This window comes from Engystomops pustulosus, chromosome 2 (genome assembly GCF_040894005.1).
Source record: "Engystomops pustulosus chromosome 2, aEngPut4.maternal, whole genome shotgun sequence".
Taxonomy (NCBI): Eukaryota; Metazoa; Chordata; class Amphibia; order Anura; family Leptodactylidae; genus Engystomops; species Engystomops pustulosus.
In genome coordinates this window covers 184,531,827-184,556,174 of record NC_092412.1, presented here as the reverse complement: position 1 = coordinate 184,556,174, position 24,348 = coordinate 184,531,827, and the positions used below count along the sequence as shown (strand labels likewise).

The 24,348-nt window shown below is 39.6% G+C and overlaps 1 protein-coding gene across 2 annotated transcripts in view; it reads right to left on the bottom strand.

Moving 5' to 3' along the window:
- PIK3C2B (phosphatidylinositol-4-phosphate 3-kinase catalytic subunit type 2 beta) overlaps positions 1-24,348 on the bottom strand; it is an 87,119-nt gene that overhangs the window by 42,573 nt on the left and 20,198 nt on the right. For both annotated transcript variants that reach the window (XM_072137552.1, XM_072137553.1), the window contains exons 5-14: positions 22,112-22,232; positions 18,372-18,483; positions 17,895-17,974; positions 17,571-17,634; positions 17,036-17,182; positions 16,030-16,063; positions 11,839-12,034; positions 7,931-8,053; positions 3,140-3,307; positions 1,480-1,588 (exon numbers count right to left, since the gene is read on the bottom strand). In XM_072137552.1, the coding sequence (XP_071993653.1) occupies positions 1,480-1,588; positions 3,140-3,307; positions 7,931-8,053; positions 11,839-12,034; positions 16,030-16,063; positions 17,036-17,182; positions 17,571-17,634; positions 17,895-17,974; positions 18,372-18,483; positions 22,112-22,232 (1,154 nt within the window). The remainder of the gene's footprint in view (positions 1-1,479; positions 1,589-3,139; positions 3,308-7,930; positions 8,054-11,838; positions 12,035-16,029; positions 16,064-17,035; positions 17,183-17,570; positions 17,635-17,894; positions 17,975-18,371; positions 18,484-22,111; positions 22,233-24,348) is intronic.

Here is a 24,348-nt window from a genome sequence, read left to right as displayed (position 1 = left end):
TGATAAAAGTGACTGGTAAGAGGTATAACAGGAAGGCTAGGTTCAAACCACATGTTTTTCCTTTGTTGTAAGGATACATTGGATGGATTACAACGGAGGGAAAAGACATATCCCAGTCACATACAACAGAATATGTCATTCTGCTCATCCCCTTCACCCCTAAAAGCAAGAGGACGTATGAACTCCGTCAGCATCCAGTGAATGCCTGCGGATGATGCTCAGGGTGTTTTTATATGGACAGTGACATCCCAGACATATGGACATGGGGACCTCCCAGAGATGCATTATGAAAGATGTTTCAATGACCTCCGCATAGAGTATATGACACTCAGGAGGATGGAAAAACATAGCTTGATGCATCTTTCCTTGCTGCATTTCCACAGGATTTGAGGTATACCATGCATACGGAAACAAAAAAGGATGCCTCCGTCTGCCAGTATAGGTCTGAGGATATGCTGGCATGTACACTAAATATTTAAATGAATTACAGATTCTGCACAGTTGTCCAATTCCTCAAGTACAGGAAAAAAGATTTAAGTAAACTGAGGACATGTTTTTAGGAAAATGAAGAAGCCAATACATAAAGCCATGGAATAAACCAAACAGTCTACACATAGGCTTTCAGCAGTATGAAAGATAAAAGGCAGACGTTGATGAATCACTGGTGAAAGACATTTCAATGTGTGATTTCTAGATATCTTGTGCCCAGCGTTCAGCCCTCTAGCTGTATGTGGCTGAGCACAGTTATTATTGCTTGGCTGGGACTATGCGGCAGTTTCTTGTACAGTGGATGGCTGAGATCCTTGCAGCGCAGAAAAAAAAACTCTTAAGGGGACACTGCAAGGTCACTAGTCAGGACACCTCTGATTATATGAGATGGTAAAGTCCTTTAAACAAAACAAATAGGAGCGAAAACAAGAGCACCATTGGTGTAACACCACTGGGAGACATTTCCTAAGCAAATTGCACACAAAAAATGGATCACTTTGAAAAATTGTTTGTTCGTAAAACACACACGTAAAATCCCTAAAGTTAATCTGGGAACTTTTTTTCTGGGTTCCATTAGGTTGCAGGTTGTGTTTGTTTGCCTAGTTTCACTTTTTGGTGCCATAAAAATTGAGATTGACAACATATTATATATATATATATATATATTATTTTTTTTAATTTTTTTTGGTGGAAAGCCATCAATTTCCTCTGTAATTACCAAATGTTTTTTTCGAACAGTTGTTTGTGTGCACTAATGAGTATATTGTGGTTAATACAAACACTGGGAGGTCGTTTGGAAAATCTGGGACACATGGAAATATACAAATGTCTATTTGGCCACAAGTATTTAAAATAGAAGTAAACAGGTTATACATTTTATGCAGCAAACTTATTCTGTGATGACAACAAGGATAAGGATGCAGAATACAAGGTGAAGTACAAGTCACATCGTTATAGAAATAAGAAATAACTGGTTTGCACATATTTCACCTGCAGAATGGTGCTGTCTGGTTGGTTCACATTTGGTGTACTGAAACTAGTGCTTCCGTGTTTTGTAGTTGGCCAGAGACCAAGTAAACGTCGTCCACAGGTCAAAAGCCTAAAGGAGGTTAAAAGATAATGCATTTAAAAAAAAAATATATACAACATGTAGTGTTATAGGCCTTGTAAGCACACCATTTGCTGTAAGAATTTTGAATCTGGAGCTTCTATCACAAATACACAACATTATCTAGATCACATCTGGCTGGTACTTGTTACTGGTTAAAACATCTATTCTAAGAATTGTGAACGCTACTTTACAAAAAGCTTCTATTAAATCAGGTATTGCCTGTCATAACATATCTCATGTATTTAAACCAATGCAAAAAGAATCCTGTTGTATTTAGCAGGAGATCAGATGCTGTCTTATAATGTGACCCTAATATTAGTATTTTAGACCTAAAAATAAACACACACTGGAGAGCAAAACTGGAGAACACACAATTTGTCTGTCTGAAAGTCAGAATATTCCTAATTGCCCATGGCAACCAATTACAGCTCAGCTTTCATTTTACCAGAGCTCATGAATATATTAAAGGGGAGCTGTGATTGGTTGCCATGGGCAACTAGGAATATTCTGACTTTCAGACAGCTTGATAAATCTGCCCCTATGTCTGTTGACAAACTGGGGAAAAAAGGAACCTGAAGTGTGTAAAGATGAGCGAATGTTGGTGGCGGAAGTGTCATGGTTTAAGGAATGTTTTCTGGAGCAGGAGTTGGACCTCTCCCGCAGATACATGGCAGAGTGAATGCAAGTGTGTATCAGAACAAAATGTGGTTCTTTTCTTGCATTCCTCACTCAATCATCCAGCAATTTTCCTGCATGACAATGCCACCTGTCACACAACAAAATAAGTAAAGAGTTCCCCTGAAACATAAAACATTAATGGCCAGGTCGGAATCCTGATCTAAACCCAATAATAAACCTCTTGAATATCCTTTGTGACAAAGTTATGGCCAAGAATCCACATCACAGAACTGTGGAAGAGACTGGAAGAAAAGTGGACCAAAATCCCACCAGAGAAGTGTGAGAGATTGGTGATGTCCTATGGTCGTAGATCTTGGGCATCATTCATAGCAAAGGCCTGTGCACCTCCTACTGATTGGTGACTCTTGTAACCTTCAGAAAATGTAGTTATAATGTGTAATAATATTTCTGTGCTACAGTCATTGTTGTTCTCCAACCCCTTGTTGTTTTGCAAAATACAGGTTATACGTTGATATACGTTGGTAATTTTGTAAAGTATTGTTCTAGTGTTATGGAGTACCCCTTGAAAAAAAATAAAATGTTGACCAATGAAAATGACATTTTTTCTGAAACATTCTAGTTGAAAAACTAGATCCACTGTTCTCTAATTTTGATCTCCAGTATAGTTTAAAATACCAACCCTCAAATGCAAGCACACTAGTTATTACTGCTGTCAGCCCCTAGACCAGACTCTACTGACTTTTATAAACATGACCCACTATTATCCCAATAATCAACCTTCATGTAGTCTTTTCTTAATAGTCATTATTCAGGTGGAGCTGAAAATATGTCTCAGAGCAGCCAGATAAAATCTTTGGGATGAATACTGGTCTTTAATGATGGATAATAGGAAGGACTTACTGCCTAAAGTTGAACAAGGGAGTGGTAACCCAACCCAATGGCTGGGCGTTGCGTCGCTGCTTGTTGGTGTCAGCTGAGCTCCCAGGAGGAGGGACAGGGACCGCATAGAGTGTAATTGTTAAAAGAGTCTCTCGTGGCAGGTGGTTTATCTGGACTGGAAAACAGATCCTACACAGGAACATAAAAGACAGGTAAAGCACAGATGTCTTCAATACAAAGCACAACATAAACAAGCATCAGGATAATGGAATATTTAGCAATGAAACAGTGCTTAGGATCTTTGAACACAAAACACCTAAATCTAAACAAATGTTTCCATTTTAAAGACACAGTTTAATTTGTAGCTCTGATGTAGAAACATAGACATGTGGACTTCATTGAAGCCAAATAGGAAGGAAACAGAACACATGGAAGCCAAAAATGTAATGGTAAAATAAATTTCTAGCAGATCATTCCACAGATTGATAAATATATAGAAAACAATGGGTATTATCTCACGTACAAGCACATGTAATAAATGGTCAGAAATGCTCAAGTCTGAGTAATGCAGTTAGATATTTTAGAATAAAGAGATATGCCACTACAGTAAACTGCACTTTATATGTCTGCCTGGGTGAAAAAGAAATGTTAGTGTTGTGTTGCTCAAACCTGAATGATTAGGATACAGGCAGTTAAATCTGGGTGACAAAAATGGACTGCATTTTATGCAACTAATTCTGCCAAATTAAAAACTCATGCGATTCATTCAGACAAAAATAAAAAAAATAAAGTTCACCAAGAAAATTTTTTGTTTCTGATCTATCGCTAACATCAGTGAAAACCAACAAACATGTAACGCATACATAATGGCATTCATCAGTCATCATGGTTACATTTGCTAGCACATGAGATAATACATGCATTTATCTCTATGTAATCAAAGCCATTTAGAATTAGATCAAAACACTGTTTAAAGGGCATCTACCGTCAGGATGAAGGATTGTATGCAAATGAGCTATAGGCTCCATAGGGTCATTTGCATACAGTCTTTCATAGTGGTGGTAGATGTCCTTTAAGTTTTTGACCTAAAAATGGTGGAAAGGATGACTGCATTACAAATACAAAGTGGTTTTAAAGGGAACCTGTCAGCAGAAATTGACGTAAGAATCCTCCTTCCATATCATGTTTCTTCAATGGCCCAGTGTGGTGGCATCATCCAGAAAATCAATTTTGAAGCGAGATGTAAAATGGTAGTGTTAACTTATCAGGGAGAAGAGTTTAGCCCTAAAGTAGCCCTGCCTCAGAATGTCCCATTCCACAGTGATTGACATCACACACACACATTTTTTTAAATGCCTGTAGATGCAGGCTGAAGGATGCCATCACACTGAACCATGATAGAAACATGATCTGAGAGATGTTAAGTTGCTTCACAACATCCTGAAAGTGGTTTACAAGTGGTCAATTTTTGCTGACAGTTTCCCTTTAAATATATAACTTACTCAGGTAACTCACTAATTGGACATATTACAAATATGAAAACCCTAAACAATCTCTACAAAAGGTGTCCATAAACGGGTCAGTCCATCCTGACAGTCAGATCCAACACTCCATAGATTGCAGGTGTTAGAGGAAGGAAGTTTTGCTGTGATGGATTTCACCATGCTCAATCCTTTCTTTTCATGCTGAGCTTTGCTCAATACCTGAATAATTGCTAACTCAGAAAACTTTTAACAAGCATAACGACATGTTAGAAGAAGTATAAATCAAAGAAGGTCCATAGGTGCTAAGACCATCACCGATTGCAGAAACAAAGTGGCAGAAGTGCTCAAACTATGTGCTGTGGTCTCTCCTCAGCAGCCCAAAAGTAATTTAGTAAACCTGGAACCCAACTTATTAAAAACTTTAAGTATTATGTAAATTAACTGCTGAGGCCAACTGGAGCTTGGGCTAGCCTGGCTGGGAACTTTTGATGGTAGGTTTCCTTATTTACAAGTCTGTAATCTTGTAAATAGTCATATGAACAACAGGAATGATGTATTTTTGATCTGGAATACTCCATGAAGACCTTTTATAATGAATGGTGGAAAGCAAAATTATTCATGTAAGGACATTCAGTTTATATTCCAATATTCTGTCAAAAAAACGGTATTTAGTATTTAAGAAAAAGTAAACTACTACAAAATGGTTATAGACAACTAAAATTCTCAGTTCACTGAAAATATAGATGAAGCAGCAAATTTTAGAAAAAGCACCAGTTTTCATACTGTCCTCTGTAACAGATGTACTTTCCAGAGCTACTCTGCTCAAACATATGTTCACCAGTGATTTCCATATTTAAGCCTGACTCTGCAAATTAGGACATTACCTTATGGCTGATTGGCTGCCCTCCCAGTGCCAGGCCCTGTAGGGTTAACTTTGGTAGCAATCAGATCCAAAAGCTGTGGGAACCACAGGGAACTCCCATGTCTTCCAATCCTTTTAAATCAATCCCAAGGTTACATGAGGTCCATCTCATAAAAGTATCAGATTGAGAAACGTTTTGAAAGCGAATAGCTTTCGTCACAACTTCAGATAGTGCCGGATTCTCTCTTCACAACACTGTTTAGATCACTCACAGGAGACCTTAGTAGCTTTCCTGTCCTGTAGGACCTCTACCTCCACTTTTCTCGTCAACAACCAGCTTTCTTGTCCAAGTCTCTGCTTTTAGTCCCTTTTCCTTTAGTCTTTTCTTGCCCCCTAGTTTTCTTTACTGTCTCACAGAGCAGCTAAGCCCATCCGGCACTTTCTAATTTTATCAGTTTTCCCTATGCTTGCCGTTGCTGTTTACAGGGCAGGGAGGGGACAGAGCATGGACAGAGTCAATTCCTGCAGGCTATTTTGGGACCACAGCTGAGAATTAAGACCTGGTGGGGTGCAGAAGACAAAGGTGCAGCCAAGGCACATCTAAAGGACAAACACGTACTATGTCCTACTATCAGCACATGCATGATAGTTCAATGCAAACTAGGTCAGGTTAGTGGTGGGGAATTCCGTTCAGTATTCAGTGTAATGGGATTCTCAAACAGAAGAACACTGAAATATATGAAATGGTGTGCTACCAATTAATGTTGTGATTACAGACATTGTATTAATATAAAACACTGACAAAAGGAGTGTTTATAACAAAAAGGAGTGTTTATAACAAAAAAAGAAAAATCATAAAAGATATTATTTGAGTATTCAAGTCTTCATTCAGTGGAAGAATGTGATATAGGCATTTTGAGCAGCAACCTAGGGCCCATGGCCACCACAACCGCTAGTGAAGTTTGATACTGACATATCGTATATATTCAAGTATAAGCTGAACCGAATATAAGCTGAGGTACCTAATTTTAACAGAAGAAACTGAGAAAACCTATTGACTTGAGTATTAGTCTATGGCGGGAAATTGGTCACAGCCCTAACCCAGTATATAGCCTTCCAGCACAAATCCCCCAGTATGTAGCCGGCCAGCCCCCGCAGTATATAGCCGGCCAGCCCCCGCAGTATATAGCCGGCCAGCCCCCGCAGTATATAGCCGGCCAGCCCCCGCAGTATATAGCCGGCCAGCCCCCGCAGTATATAGCCGGCCAGCCCCCGCACCCCAGTATATAGCCTGCAAGCCCCCCCCCTCAGTATATAGCCAACCCATACCCCCCAGTATATAGCCAGCCAGCTCTGAGTATGCCACCAAGGCTTTAATAATAATAATAATAACAATAATAATAAAAAATTAACACTGTATTCACCTTTCTGATCTCCCCCCGCAGGTCCTCCTCAGGTTTTCTTCGGGTCCCTGCGCACAGCCGGCACACACAATGATGTGAGCCTCTTGCCAACGTCATTGTTTGTGCACCACTGGCATCGCGCAGGGAGCCGAAGGCGAGGCACCGGGAACATCCAAAGCAAGAAGAGGACCTGCGGGGGCGTCGGTATGCGGAGTACAGTGTTAGGTTTTTTTCAGCACAATTTTATACTCAATATATACGGTAAAACTTGAAAAAATATTAAGGAAAAAAGTTTCTTCCACTCTACATTCCTCTGTATAACTACTCATATCCTATCCATACGTACACAGTAAATTACTACTCTTCTGTATGTACGGCCACTACATAATACTTCTGGTTCCCTACAGATGGGCACTGAACAGTACTACTACTAGTATTAACCTGCATATATGCCACAGCACTGTACTACAGTTCTCATCCCGCAAATAAAGGCACCTAACAAAACTACTACTACTGTGCTTATGTAGCACAGAACAGTTTGATTCTGGTGTTACATTTAGGCAATAAGTGAAAAAAGGATTTTTTTATTAAGAAAATAAACAAACAACACTTTCAGAGGAGCCCTCAATTTTGATAAAGCCCAGGGCCTATGTTGGTGCTAAACCAACCAAGTCTACAATACCTTTAGGCACTGATGGCAGAACACTGACATTATCACGAATGTACAAGCTGAAATTTGTGTATGGCAGTGTACATGGATATTATAATGTCCCACTTTCCTTCTAACCTCCTTTTAAATGGTTAAAACTAAATTTTATTCCAATTTCCTGAATATTTTACACTTCCAATATTCCAAAGAGTATGGAATTACACAGCACAATAAAAAATTAAAGAAACATTAAGAAGAAAAAAAACGATGAATATGGAAACCCAACCCTTGGATGCTATAACATGTTTTACTGCAGTATCAAGTAGCAGGTCAAGGTGCAGCCCTGGAATCAGCAACGAACCATGGGAAGTACAGTGAATGCCCAGTAATTTACCCAGATTTTATAGTACTTACATCTGGTCCCATACAATAAGATGAAACAGATACTTGTATACATGAATCTTGCGAGTCTGTAGGGGACTGCATAGCTCCTTTCCTCCATGACTCAGAGAGCAGGATACATAGAAATCTTCATAACTGTAAGGAGACAACATGATGTAAACAATTGGCTTTTGTGTTAGTATTGGTCTCAAGCATATTGAGAGCATCACAGAAAACTAACGTCATAATACACACATTTTCTTTCTCTGTACCTCATTATAAAAGAACTCGGCCTTCAAAATGTCCAAACCATCTTTGTATTGCAAGGTCAGGCATTTATCCTAGTGTCTTATGTGTAAAATTACATTTTGCTTACTTTCCTACAGGAAATCAATGGCTGGTAACATGCATCCCCTAGCAAATATACCGGTACCTATTTGTCAAGGGTGCGAAAGCAGGGCACGGGATATTAAGCTGATCTTCCCATTTTAGGCATACTATAAGGCAGTGATGGCGAACCTTTTAGAGACCGAGTGCCCAAACTACAACAAAGACCCGCTTATTTATCGCAAAGTGCAAACACAGAAATTCTATTTGTGATTTATACTCCCTTCTCTGTCACAGTTTTCATTGATACCAGCACCCTGAGGACACCAATAAAGCAGAAAATAGTCCCAGGTAGAGCTGTCACTTTAAAATACCTCTGTGCACAGCAAGTCCTGGGCTGTCTGGGACTGCAGGAAGATACCTGGAGTCATCTCTGGTGATGGCCTGAGTGCCCACAGAAAGGGCTCTGAGTGCCGCCTCTGGCACCAGTGCCATAAGTTCGCCATCACTGCTATAAGGCATTGTCTCTGATCATACATACAGATTTGACACAGATTTCGTATGTCACAATAAAGGTATGGTAGATAAGATGACGCCACAAAAAAAAAAAAAAAAAATCGAATGCTTTACCATCAAATCTGCCAAGGATTCTTTCAGCTATGTGTAAGGCCCCATACACACATGCATATGCTATGCCTCGGCCGGACCTCGGAAGTAGCATACACCCCTCACCTCTCCGTAGGGAGCTGCCCCGCAGGGTCGAACATACAGCGAAAGATGGAGCATTCTCTATCTTTTTTCCAGTGAAGGTCAGGTGACAAACGTGTGTGCTCACCATACCGTGCACAACGCACTTCTATGGTGGCCAGGTGCTAGCTGCCGTTCATACAGCTAACCTACAGCCACCATATACTGTTGTGTGAAAAGGGGCACAGTCTGATTTCCAATAGACGTACTGACATGCACTGTACTTGGCCAATTAATGATGCTATAAATGCCAAAAAAAACAATCACATCAATTCAAAAACATATCAACTTACAGCTTTGTAAGAGGGCGCTCCAAATACCCATTTCTAAAACTGCTGTTTGTTTTATGGGACAGGGGTTTATGCCCCCGACCCTCCAAGACATTAGGGCCCAGGTTAACCAGTTATGGACCCCCACTAGCTTTTGCCCTGTATAATTGATATCATTGACACAAAGTATAACACATGTATGATCTTTAATGATTTGTATGCAGCCTCCATGACTGTGCTGACTATATAAACTGTTTTGCAGATTGTGTAAATATTACTGCAGAATTTGACTTTTTATTCAATCCAGGAAATCTGAACATTACATCATGTACACTGCATTTAATTCAGTTTAACATCTGTATTTCAGTATCTTATGTGCTGGAATGTTCACCTAAGAGATTGTGTACGGAAATGTGTGGCATTTCTAGACCAGCTTTGGAAAGTGTGGGAAGATCAATTAGAGAGAATAGTCAAATGAGACAGGAAGGAGTTATGCAAGTAAAATAATTGTCAAAAATAAAAAAAATATGAGAAAGATGTCAGAATCTCGGTATAACTCGGACATGAGGACGGAGAACATGGGAATAAATATAAACAGATTAGAGCTCAGAGAGGGGGAGAGGGCACGTGAGACATGGTACAAGTGGAGCAAGTGCCCAGCTGCAAGCCTCCATCCCCACCCTTTCCAAAGACATTCACAAGGCAAGTTGTAACAGATTTATTAAGGGAGGGGTTAGGGTGTAGAGAAGAATACCAAAGGTCATGCTCTCCCCTATTTCTACACTCCTTAATCGCCTCCTCTTCCCAAAGCACAACAGGGAATGAAAGGCACCTCTAAACAAAGGGGATTCCCCACCCACAACTCCCTGATGTTGCAGCCTAGGACAAGCAGAGCAAAGCCTGGAACTGACCATCTGTCACTGTATTGAGCAGGGGGGAGGGATGGAAAGCAGAGGGGAGGGAGAGGCCAAGAGAATGAGGAAGCAGAGAATTCCAGCACAGCTGCAGGCAGAGGGGAGAGGCTGAATGAACTGCTCCCTATTCATCCCATGGCACTCATGATCAGCAGACAGAAAGGCCGAGCAAGTGGGGAGGGACTGGCAATCACTGGCTCAAAGTCAAATGATGCATTACATAGTTTGCATTTACAATGTAAGCTCTCTGTATCCTATACAGGCTGTTCAATTCCCATTTCATCCACAGGAACATATACTATGTACATATACAATTCAGCCAGTATGTTATATTAGTAAATAAAATATAGCCCATGACATATAAACAATTATGTTAATAAAATGTATAATGTTGCTATAACTTTAAGAACTAAAAGGGGTATTCTCGTCTGGGCATTCACATCCAGATTAATTAATCTGCCATACATAAACATTTCTTCAATTAGATGTTATTTAAAAAAATGTTCCTGTGTGAAGATAATTTCTCATAATTGTAGTAATATCGTCCCTTAGAAACAAGACTGTGTCCCTAGATATGACCACGTCTGCTGGAGGGATTGAACAAATAAAAAGTTTTTCTGCGTGTTCCGCAGCTGTCCTGTAGTAATGATTGCTGAAGCCAGGTGGTCAGGCAGTACTGAATAGCGCATGTCTGGCCAATGCTCCTGGAGTATGACGTGGTCGTAACCGAGGAAGCTTTCTCGTTTCTAAGGGACAACATAGCTACATTAATGAGAAATTTTCTTCACACAGGAACATTTTTTTAATAACATCCAATTGAAGAAATGTTTATATATGGCAGATTAACGAAACAATGTGAATGCCCAGATGAGAATACCCCTTTAAGCCTAAGATTTGTCACAATGTTTATATGCCAAATTAAAAATTTCAAGTCAGTATAAACATTTCAGGTTAGTAACAATGGTTTCACAGGCGGTCCCTTAAGGACACCTGACTAACAGACAACCCCTAGTTACAGATGGACCTCTCTGCCCACTATGACCTCTGGTGAAGCACTCTGGATGCTTTCCTTTACTCCCAGGCTGCAATGATCAACTGTAAGGTCTCTCTAATGAAGTTTTATTGATAATCCTTGGTTTCATTACAGCAAAAAAAAATTTGAAAATCCAATTGTCACTGGGACAAAAATAAACATTTTGTCTGGAGCTACAATAATAAAATATACAGTTCTGACTTGCATACAAATTCAACTTAAGTACAAACCCAAGGACCCTATCTTGTACGTAACCCGGGGACTGCCTGTATATGGTCAATGAAATCAGTCCCTGATGATGGCAAAAAATGATAATTGTTGTAAGAAAAACTACTGCTATTAGTAATATGGAGATGAGATGTAGCTGTAGAAATAAAAGTGCATTTAGTCCCCAACAAGCATCCGAAGCTTAACTGCCAACAACTTTAGAGCCCCTCATCTTAATGCCCCAGGCCAGTAACACATCCACACACCTAAAAAAAAAAAGACTATTTTACTCCCACACATAAGATTCTCTTTGAAAAATTTTACAAAGCCCAATAAGGTTGGGATTATCCATATGCGTTCCTTGTAATTCCAATAAGCATTTGTTGCTGAAAATTTGCTTTAACCTATATAAGAAGCCTATATGTAGAATTATCAGTATCTCACCTGGTTGCCCAAGAAATAGGAATTCGGTGTGCTGCATACACTGTAAAAGCTAGTGGACTTGTAAGAAGCGATGAGTCTTGAGTCATACTCAGTTTGCGCTCTGCATGAAGTGCTGTCTGGAAATCAGCATTGAACGTGCTGCAATAAAGGTGAACCAGATCCAAGATGGCTGCCGTAAGGCTCTCAACAACCTTTTCTGTAAACATTAAATATTACATCATTAACATATACAAGTAAAGCTAAATTAACCAATATTCATCTATTTTACAATTTTCTCCAAACCCTACTACTATAAATTTATTAGACACCACTGCATTAGCACAAGCATGTGATTTCTCCAGTCCAGTATTTCCATGCCATATGAGCCCATATATACATGACGTTTTTCATCCGTATGATGCACGTATTTAACCCGTATTTATAAGTTCCCATAGACTTTTAAGGGCATAAGGAACTGAAATACAGGAGAAAAGAGGACATGCTCTATATTTTTATTCAGCTAGTATACGGTACAGTGTTAGACTATATTCACACAGACGTTGCCCACCGTAAGGCGGGCACATGTCAGCACTCGGGAGAGGAGGAGGGCGTGACCGCTGCTCACCCCCGCCCCTCTCCATAACAATACATGGCCGCAACATGTCCCATCTTTCTCACGGCTACGGAACGCGTGCGGCACCGTAGCGCGCCCATAGGGTGCCGTCCGCCCACTGCCATGTATGGGGGATATATATATGTCCCCCATACGTGTGTGAGAATATAGCCTTAACAACGGCAATATAAATATTGTCCATTGAAATGAATGTTGCCGTATGTGAAATAACAGTATGGTACGGGTAGCATACGGCCATTTTCATATGGTCATGTGAATTCAGCCTTAAGCTACATTCACACGAACATGTGGGGGACTTATATACCCTGCAATGGCCTCACGGCACCGTACAGGTGCAACACCGTACCTTTCCGTACAGTCCGACATGACCTATCTTTCGACAGAATACAGCGCCAGGCCGTATGGCAGTATTTTACTTTATGGAGAGGGACAGGGTGAACGGTGCTCTCCCACTCCTCCTCTCCCCAACACCGATGTATACCCGCCGTATTACGGTACAGCAGGCATACATCGTGTGAATCTACCCTTAGTATTAAAAAAAAAATGCTTCAAATTTAGCTCTGGAGTATTCTGCACTGCTAAACGTACATATAACCTCAAACAAATAAATGCTATCAACTGTAATGACTGCAATAGTTGTTTGGTTAGATTGGCTCTGTTTAGAATGCTACCTGGATCTCTCCATGAGTTCAGGTGGGACAACCCAACTGTTTGCCTGTAGATTACCACATGCAGTATACTGTTTCATGAAAAATATATTGCCCCGTAAATTTACCAACAGACTAAAACAGATGGTTGAAACTTAACCTTGTGTCTACAAGCAAAAAGGCAATTCTCCTGCTTGAAACAGTGATAATAAAATAAGAGGGAACTGCTGCCCCTGCCATTTTTAATACATTAATCTTGAGTATACACTGTAAAGTAAATCTGATGACTATCATTTTATATGGGACACTAAACTAAGACTGACACAGCAATGAACTTCAGATAAAAAGAACAAATATGTGATGCTTAAGATAAATATATACTAGCTGTACAGTTGCCAAGAGACAACAGATTTTTATTACTCATAAAAGTTAGTTTACTGATATTTCTTCAACAAGTAAGTAAGTATGAAATAGCTGACTTACTGAGAAATAATATATGAAAACAACAAGTAAGGCTACACTCCCAGTTTGCAGTGCGGAACATGTGGCACCATACCGCCGTCTTTGCTGTCTATAGGGAGGTATATGTGGCTGAAAATTTGCGGCCTCATATACATAACAATAGACGGCCGACTGAATGAGCCCTTAGCTGTATTCAGTTTTAGGCATCCAAAGTAGGGAAGAAATAATTGATTGTTCAATGTTGTTAGTGGCAGAGGCACTTAAAGGGGTTGTCCAAGAGTTCCAAAAAATTAGGAGCGGGGCTGGGGCAGGTTTTTTTTTTCGTTGCTCCCAATGTCCACAGTCTCTCTGATAATAAGAAGTGGGGCACGAAAGCTGTGCTCAGGGAGCTTCCGTCCTGCCACCCTCACCCATCACCCTATCCCAGCCCCTGATACAGTGCTGAGAGACAACCTCTTTAAAAAATATACACATATTTGTATACACACATACACGGAAATGGGTGCACAGCGCCCTACGGGAGCGGTACAGTGCAGCACCGTACCGTTCTGTAGCCAGGAGAAAGATAGGACATGTCCTGTCTTTCGCCGGAATACGGCGCCGTGCACCATATATTACTATGGAGAGAGGCAGGGGTGAATGGCGCTTTTCCCCTCCTCTCCCCGATGCCAATGTATGCCGATGTACAGCTGGCATACATCGTGTAAATGTAGCCTAAGGCAAACATTGATTTGCCGCCCCCCTATACACACCAAATTTGGCACACAGTAACAAAAGTTCAGCACCTTCAGAGAAAAGATATTAAAGGGGTATTCCGGGAATATGAACGTCTGACACAAAAACCCATGATGATATAAATAAATGAGTACAACAATACTCAATGTCATTAGTCACAAAATGGAGCTAAAATAATATGATTTTATGATTTACAAAATGTATGGCCTCTCTAAAGTAGGTAGAGTTATCACTAAGATGGCCGCCACTGGAAACTACAAGTTCCATGATCCTTTAGTTCTCAGTAACTCCTCCTACCTCTTATGCTCTGCTCCCAGTGATGATGTAACAGGTTTTCTTGCTCTGTTACCATAGTAATGATGTGTAACTGCCATCACCACAACCCTGGCCATACTGGATGCACTGCAACCAACCGACTACAGCCAAACGTAGTGGTGATCACATGACCGGCCCAGGCAGGTGCAGGACATGTGATGTGGACATGTGACCAGCGGCCATCTTCTTTTCTGCGACGGACCGCGCGGAGGAAATTAACGGACTGATTAAAGGGCCAGTAACATTTTAATTCTTCATTACAGTCTATGTCATCAGCATTTTTCTGGTAAGGGGAGCAAAAATTTAAAGAACAACTAATTACACATGAGCTTCTATTTTGAGTGCCCACTTGTATATGAATTATGCTGATTCCTGGAATACCCCTTTAACTGTTAAAGAATGCATTCCTGACTAACTAAAAGCGGATATCTCTGGCCGCTAAAAAATCCTCCTGAAGAGGCATCCAGTCAGGACGTATGACATACATCTATGGCAGTTAAAAGGTTAATTTATATAATACAGCAAACCCCTTATCCCACAATACCCTTGAATGATTGTCGTATTTATTCATTTTTTAAATATAGAGCAATATTTGTTCCATGTGGAATCTGAAAGATTGGTTAATGAGGAAAATATTTTAGCCATGTATCTTATTTGCAATGGTGGTAAAAGAATCATCTTACCACCCTTGCATATAGCCACATGGCAGGAATATTTTCTTCTTTAATCCCATCCCCTTGCAGATTATATACAAGTGTGGGCCTGGGGTGAAACCAGAGAATACAGCATGGCAGAAATGTTCTTTTATTCTATATGTTGCAAATTATACAGCAGAATATTATGGTATATAACCGTGCACATCTGCCACAGTACTCAGTTGTGCCATTAACTCAGGTAAGAAATGGTGGGGGAGGGGACAGCTGGACGGCTGTGTTTGTACTGCATGTCTAAGTATTTGATGTACATATACTATGTGTGTATATAATGTGCATGTACTACATAGTGTGTCCATATTTGATGTGTATATATTGTATGTATGATTTGTATAAACTGTATTTGTGTATGTATAGATGTTTACATCCATACATATACAATGTACATACTGTGTGTATATACTAGACATCTTACATAATCTATAGTAGTGAAGGAGTTTACAGTCACATCTTCGTAGGTCTAGAGCAGTTAATGGATTAATGCCAACAGCCCTGGAGGTCTAGGCCTGGAATACAGTTCATGAAAATTGCCTGCTTTATACTATAATCCTATAGTATATTGTATAACCACCGTTCCTAAAATTGGGGCCCCTGTGCAACTTAACAGGATGCACAAGTTATATCTCTGCCCCCGCATGTCCCATGGAGGAACAACCATAAATGTGCCCATTTAAAAGGGCACCTTTAATAATATAAAAAGACATACCTCTGTTCTCCCTTTTCGCCAGAAAATTTGGGTCCTGTATAAAAAAGGGACATTTTTTACATGAATATCTAATGAGTGAAACATCATGTGTAACTTTAGCATTAAATAAACTCTAAATTAATACTTAAAATGCTTATCTTTTATATTGATGCAACCACATGAAGTTCCTTACTGCACTAAACATTTTTCTTAAAATACATCTACCAGGATTAAGGATTGTAAACCAAGCACACTTACATACTGGTGTGTAACAGGATCTGCTCTTCTTTTAGCTCCTTATGGCCTTGTTTTTAAGAAAAAAAACGGCTTTAAATTATGCGAATGAGCCTGAGGGGCTCCAGATTCCATTAACACCAACATTTGCCTAGTTTTGTAAAAGCCAGGGCCTAAGAAGCTAAAAGAGCATTCTGCCAGTGGGGGTACACACCAGTATGTCAGCGTGCCTGGTTTACAATCCTTCATCCAGGTGATAGAAGTCCTTAAGTCCTTTAAGGTTTTAAACAGTACATTCTAAAGTGATGTCAATTTTGGCTGAAGCAAAGACATGTAGAAGTGCAATAGCCAATCATAACTCTGATCACATATGTGAACTTGCAAGTCAAATGTGAACTGAAGAAAGAAAAAAAAAAAAAATCAAGATATTTAGACGAAGCAACACCATCTCCTGCCCTGTAGCTGCTCTTAAAGGGAACCCGTTACCACAAGGCAGAATTTCACTGGGGACAGGTCCCAATAGGCACTGCATAGTAAATTACATAACAGTTACGATTGCCTCTCTGCTCCCTTCCATTCATGTAATATCCCCTCAATAAGATTTACCTGCCTACCTGCCAACAAGTCATGGCCAAGGGCCGGGGTGATGCCTCTTTTCATATTGCAACTTTCTTTGCATAAGTTTTTGCTTGGCCCCCACTGGTACTATACAGGACCTATTGGGACCTGTCACCAGTGAAATTCTGCCTTCTGGTGACAAGTTCCCTTTAATTTTAGATGAAGTGTACTGTACCTTGTTGGTTTTTATCTGGACTCTAGAAGGACACGGAGGAAGCTGGTTGAGGGCACTGCTAATTTCCACGGTCTCTACAGCTGCTAAACCATTACAAATAGCTTTTACTGACTGGACAACTCGTTCAGCTCGTAAGTGGTAATCGGCCTGTAAAGTAGAAAAACAAGGCAATAAGACATGGAAACAAAGACGTTAGAGGAGTGAGGAACTGGCATGACAACAATGTCAATGGCAGGTGAGCCAGACATTACTCAATGTGGTGAATTTTACTTAACATCCATAAAAGCAGTACTAGTTGTATTCTAACTCTAACATTTTCAGGCATAGGTTGGATCACTACAGACGGGAATTAAGTTGCTCGATCCCCCACCAATGTCATCTGTTTGGGCACGAACCTGCTCCCAAAACCTGAGACAACACATTACTAAGCTTCTAGACAGATATCGCTGCTATGATGGCCTCATAATGTGATTTGTCACTATACAACTCTAAAATCTCACCATAACATAAGGGCATGTCTAGAGGATATACTCACATCAGATGCAACAAATTCATCCACTTCATTTTGGAATTTGTCAAAGAGCAGAGACAGGGCCTGTCTGAGAATGAGAAACATATTAACGACATCCCATAAACACATCCTGTTGTGAAAACCTGGAACTTCTCAAACACATGGAAAAGAAAAGCAGAACCAATCTGTATCACTGAACACAATGTCCTTGATTTATGTGCACGAGTTGTAAAACTCCATATATATAATAATATTTCAAATAAACTTATCAAAATATTTGAAGTTTAAGTTTAATTCAACTACAAAGTTTCCTGCCATGTTTATTACATCCGAAAACTTTTCTCCTACCTGGTAATGGTCTGTTTGGCAGGTCTCTCCTGCAGGTGGATGTGAAGGTTAAGAGTAGATGGGCTCTGAACGTCACTGGCCTACAGGAAGAAAATAATTTTTATATACATGATTGGATTAACATATACATAGCATGGGAAGTCGGGATTAAACGCTCACTAAATTTTTCAGCAAACCATTAATAAAATAATACTACAAATTAATAGAAGACACTTTGTAATGTAAACTATCAGGAGAGAGCCTACTTTTTGAGAGACTACAGCTTTGAGAATAAGAGCTCATTCAGACAGGCGTTTTTGATGTCCTTATGCAGACAGTTTTTTTTCCCTCAAATGTTGCTCTGAAACCAATTGGGCAGGGCAAAAAGTAGAGTAAAAACCCATTTGTTTTTTATGAATGTGAAAAATATGAAACTTAATTTGAAGGAACAGTGGACACACTGGTTGTAGTTACATAAAAAAGGAATCTGGAGTTTACCGTTCTTGCAAGATCCCCACGCACTCTCTCTTTCTTCATTAGCTGAAGTCTCACATCTGTATCAAACTTTCTGCATTGCTGGATGTATTCATGACTTCCAAGGGGCTGATTACTTACAAGAAAAATTTAAATCACATATTTATCCTAGAACAAGAATGTATCACATACTTGGACTTAACCTTATGTTCTAGCGCAAGATATTTTATTGCTGGAAAGTATCTGCTTTTTGGCTTTAAAGGTGTATTCCCACCTGGGCTTTCACATTTAATTAAATTAATTTGCCATATGTAAACATTTCTTCAATTGGATGTTATTAAAAAAAATGTTCCTGTGTGAAGATAATTTCTCATAAATGTAGCCATGTTGTCCCTTAGAAACGAGATAGCTTCCTCTGATACGACCACCTCACATTTTGGCAGCGGTGACCAGACATGCACTAAAGAGTCCTGCCTGACCACCAGGATTCAGCAATCATTACCACAGGATGTCTGTAAAATATGCCATAACTCTCGGACATTTCATATACAAATACTTTTAGTTTCTTTGTGCAATCACTCCAGCAGAGGTGGTCGTATCCAGCGACACAGTCCTGTTTCTAAGGGACCAGATGACTACATTTATGAGAAATTATCTTCACTGAGGAACATCTAAGTAAAGAAATGTATATGTATGGCAGATTAATGAAAATGTATGTGAATTCCCAGACGAGAATACCCCTTTAAATGTCAATATACAAGCAAAATGTATAAGAAAAATCAATATACAAGCGGTTCCCTAAGAACACTGACTTGAAGATGACTCCTAGTTACAAACGGACCTCTAGATGCTGGTAATTTACTGTACTTTAGCCCTTGGCTACAATAAACAGCTGTAACAGTTATCATAGGTGTCTGCAATTAAGATTTATTATTAATCCTGGTTCTTATGACAATCCAATATTTTTAAAATCCAATTGTCACTGAGACCAAAAAATTTTTTGCCTGGGGTTACAATTATAAAGTATACAGTTCTGACTTGCATACAAATTGAACTTAAAGGGAACCTGTCACCAGGAGACCCATTTTTAGCACTCCCCCAGTCCCCACAGAGCATAGTACATACACTGCCAAAGTGTTTTTGTTTTAAAAATTGGTTATACAGAAAAAAATATATGTTATATTGTACCTTTCATTAGCATCTACTGTGTGACTAGGCAGTTGCCAAAAGGGAGCGTCTAGAAAGGAGCAGTTCCCCCCACCCCTGGGGAACAGCTTCTCCATGTGACCTTTTCAAATATATGAAAACACCCATCACTTGGCTTAGCGACGCCCCCTGCTCCTCTACAGCCAATCCCGAGTGAGGGGAGTTCTTCATATATTTGAAAAGGTCACATGTTTCCCAAGGGTGGGGGGGAACTGCTCATTTCCAGACCCTCCCTTTTGGCAACTGCCTAGTCACACAGCAGATGCTAATGAAAGGTACAATATAACATATCTTTTTTTTTCGGTAAAACCTATTTTTTATACAAAAAACACTTTGGCAGTGTATGTACTATGCTCTGTGGGGACTGGGGGAGTGCTAAAAATGGGTCTCCTGGTGACAGGTTCCCTTTAAGAACAAACCTATCTTGTACAGAACCCGGAGACTGCCTGTATAAGGTACAGTGGACATTCTTAGATCTGGTAGGAGTTACTGTTCAGTCTTTTATAACAAACATATGAGCAAAAGAACTGCAGATATTTTTACAGTACATCATTTTGAGTGGTGCCATCTTACCCAAGATGTAGTAACAGCATTTAGGGATATGCCTTACGGCAGCCGTATGGTTATAGGCAGCAATGGATTGGTGCCAATACATTGAGATCTATAGAGATTCTTGTAGACATGCTCTTTGCAGATGTAGATGAGCTGTGATATCCTCTATTGTCAGTAATGGAGGAAATTCTAGTGTAGATGTAATCCCTCCCAATGAGGGGATAATAGTTTTTATTACACATATATAGTTTACAATCACTAGTCCAAAATTTCCTTGTCCAATTATACAAGGAAATCTTCTTGCATTGATCTTTGAATATTGAACTATGAAAAAAAACAAGGAATGGGGATTTTCCTCCTCTTGTTAAAGGAAATGAAAACATTTACTGAAGCTGTAACAGACTCCCTTCTTAACAGACTTTGTACTTGCTTTCTAATGTCTGATTTCCATGTCTTGATGAGATGTCAGGGCAAAGATACAACTATGTCGCTTTTACAGATGTAATTCATAGCAGTAATAAAACAGTGGAAATCAAGGTCAGTGGTTTTTAACTTGCCCTACCAGAAGAGATGGAAACATCACAGCGTCCTTCTCCATGCAGATCTTCCCCCACTTTTAAAGAGAACCTGTCACCACATTTTCACAAATAAAGCTAGTGACAGATTCCCATAGAGCCCCATTACCTGACACCCTTCTTTTGGATAAACATTGTTTCCCTCACATCCCCATAAATCAACTTTATAATATATTATCGGGCATCAGAGGGGGCGTACCCTGCTAGACCGACTCTTCCCATCTACTTCTCCCCATGTCCCAAACCTCTACTCAGCACTTAATGCCATGTGACCAGGGCCTTTTCATCTAAGGTTCTTTAATCCATTTACCTTTGCAATGTCTATATCATGTACATATCTGATCACATAAAATCACAGCATGCTCCATGGATTTCTCCTCCCCATCCTCTATGGAGGCATGCTGGGATTTCATGTGATCAGATAATATACACATAATACACTTCTATGGTTGCCGTGAGCTGCCATTTTTGCCATTATCACTGCTCGACTGCAAAGGTGTGGGGAGCTCGGGAAAAAAAGTTTTTTTTTTGTTTTTTTTTTTTTAATAGTGGACACAGAGAGACTACGTACAAGGATTTTCCCATGAGCTACAATAAATTCATGTGAACTGTGAAGCAAGCCCATAGACTTACAATAGAGAAAAGAATACGTTTTTTCGCCCTGCACTTGATGAATTGCAATGGGACTTCCAGTACAGCTCACAAGACCAGCCAATACTGAAAGCTGGTATCACAAGGCAGATAAGGGGGGCATGCAGTCCCTGTTTTGCTGATTGCAGGAATCCCAGCAGTCATAGAAAGAAAACATAGATTTATTTTCTGTGTAGTGACCAGATCTGGTTACTACAGATAAGCTGTAATTACGGGCAGTCCCCGGGTTACGTACAATATAAGAACAAACCTACAAAACCCAAGTTGAATTTGTATGTAAGTCGGAACTGTATATTTTATCATTGTAACCCCATTTGGTCTCTGCGACAATTGGATTTTAAAAATGTTGGATTATCATGAGAACCAAGATTAATAATAAAGCTTCATTGCAGACACCTTAAATAACTGTTATAGCTGTTTATTGTAGCATAAAGATAAAGTACAGTAAATTACCAACATCCAGAGGTCCGTTTGTAACTAGGGGTTGTCTGTAAGTCAGGTGTTCTTAAGTAGGGGACCGCCTGTACTTTGCTCTAACACTACACAGAGAATGGATCCAGGTGTTATATTGATGTGCTAAGCATTTTTCTAAACAGATTTGTTCAAACAAAAAAAAAAAAAGGGTGTAGTTTTATGGGTAAAGGGGTATGTGCCAAAAACTAGGTAAATGTTGGTGCATAGGAGCTGCAAGACTAAACAGTCTTAAACTATGCCATCATCATTTGGTGCAGCATAAGACTTTAAGACTGTCCGTCAACTTTATCCACCTTTTAGACTTACTTCTGCAGGAACTCCTCTAAACCACACAGCTTAAGCACATAGTCTGATATATTCAGCTTCTCCGGGTCATCATTTGTGCAGCAGAGGGTCTGGTAGATAAGTAAATCTACAGTAGAGGAACCTGTGAACAGAAGTGCTTTATTTAGGAATATGTCCCATACTGATTAAACATTGATATATACCATAGTTTTGAAAATAATAAGTGTATGTATGAACATAATAGGAGCATGAATAACAAGCTGTATATATAATTATGATTAAAATTTGTAAATCAGGAAAAAAAATAATTAAAAAAAAAAAGACACAGTGCTGAATATACATTAAGATATAGATATATATATATATAATCTGCGGATATGCCCCTACAAATGGCTTGTATCCAGTGAGCAGTTCCCAGTGGGGCTTGTAGCGTAAATCTTAAAGGAAATCTACCATTTGGTTTTATGTATTATGTACCAAACATACAACATGAGAACGTTGTAGTTACACTGATGCAGACACATATCTTATTTAATCCCTGAACCAATTGCTTTTGCTGAATATTATGATGAGGCGCTGACGTTCCTGTGGCTGCCTTGGCGCTCTCCTCTGACACTAATCATGCACTGCTCCAGTCTTGTCCAGCCCAGCATGAGCCTAGAACACTGTAATCACTGTGTTGTACCTGACAGGCAGAAGTAATCGATTGCACAGTCATCCAGCTCAGGTTGATTAGTGTCTGGTCAGTGCAAGCAGCTCCCTTTTTGTGGGAGTAATGCTTTTCCAAGTTCCTGAATAACATAACAGCAGAATGATTGGCAGGATACTGGGAAATCTGGATAACATCACAGGCTCTTGGGGAGGCTTACGGGGGTGGGATAAGGCAGCCTTTTGTATGCTGAGGGAGTGCATAATTAGGATAAGAGCCTCATAATCGTAATTTTACAAATGTTTTTTCAGCATAACCACTCGGTTCAGGAATTAAACAAGATGGGTTTCTGCAGTAGTGTAGCTACAACATTCTCAAGGTATGTTCACAATGCATAAAAAGACATGGTAGATTTTCTTTTACATGATCTGAAGAAGACTTTGGGACTGGGAGTTCAACATCCATTGGTTCTGCCATGAGATAAGTGCTATTTATAGGCATTCTTCTGGTATGGAGTGGGCAAATAAAATAATTTTTGATTAATACTAAATTTCACACAAACCAGTCATTCCTTTTTATCATTTATTTTAAAGCAATTGTGCATCACCCTGTGCATTATTATATCAATGACCTATACTCAGAACAGTACAAGACCAAAAAAGAGACAAAGGGAGTGTGTATAGGCCAACAATATATATATACAAATCTTTATTTATTTATACACATAACAAAACATGCATGTTCTTAAAAACACCTAAAACGTACAAAAAGTACATACAATTTGACCCATGTATATGACCGCAATAGGTCTATACATAACACATAACCCTATATAGACAACAAATACTGATCGGTTGCCTGTTTTTTGCCCTGTGAAAACAATATCTACAAAAGGGGAGCTGGTATGGCACAAAACAGTGTCAAAGTCAACTACTGATGGTTCCCTCAAGTATAATACACATGTTAAGACACAAACAGGAGCAAATAACGAAAGCACACTCAAGATAAATACAGATAAGTTGCTGATATAAGATTACCCATCCATCTGATAAGCCTGGAGTGGACGAGTGTGCAAAGGGTGATGTGGGCAAGCAAATCCCATATACTCAGAACAGGTTATCAGTATGTATCAATGGGCGGTTCCAACAATTGGACCCTGCATAGATCAACTAATCTGGCAGCTTTCAGAACCAAGAGAATAAAACTATCAAATGACTGGGGTATTGCTGCTCAGCTCCCATACAAAGCAAATTTTCCTTATGGAGAGTTTGCCAATTAAGGTCCCATTATAGGCATCTGGAGATTTATAGCCATTTATGCTTCACTAGGGGATTATGCAAATAAAGAAAACTCCTACTTCCTAATCCTAGTCTCTCACTCAGCCAAACCAGTTCCTTACGCTGTATTGAAGAGACCCAACCAGGTCGAAACAGTTCTGTCTGCAGTTAGGAATCTGTTCCTTCTGAAATAGATATACTAGTTTGGCTTAATCTCACATCATGTTATTAGGCTTCTTGTAAGTCATGCATGGTGTTATTTTCACATTTCTATTCATGTTTGAGGGAAAGCAGGAGATTTTAGGCTTTGAATAGAGAAATGAAAATGAAAA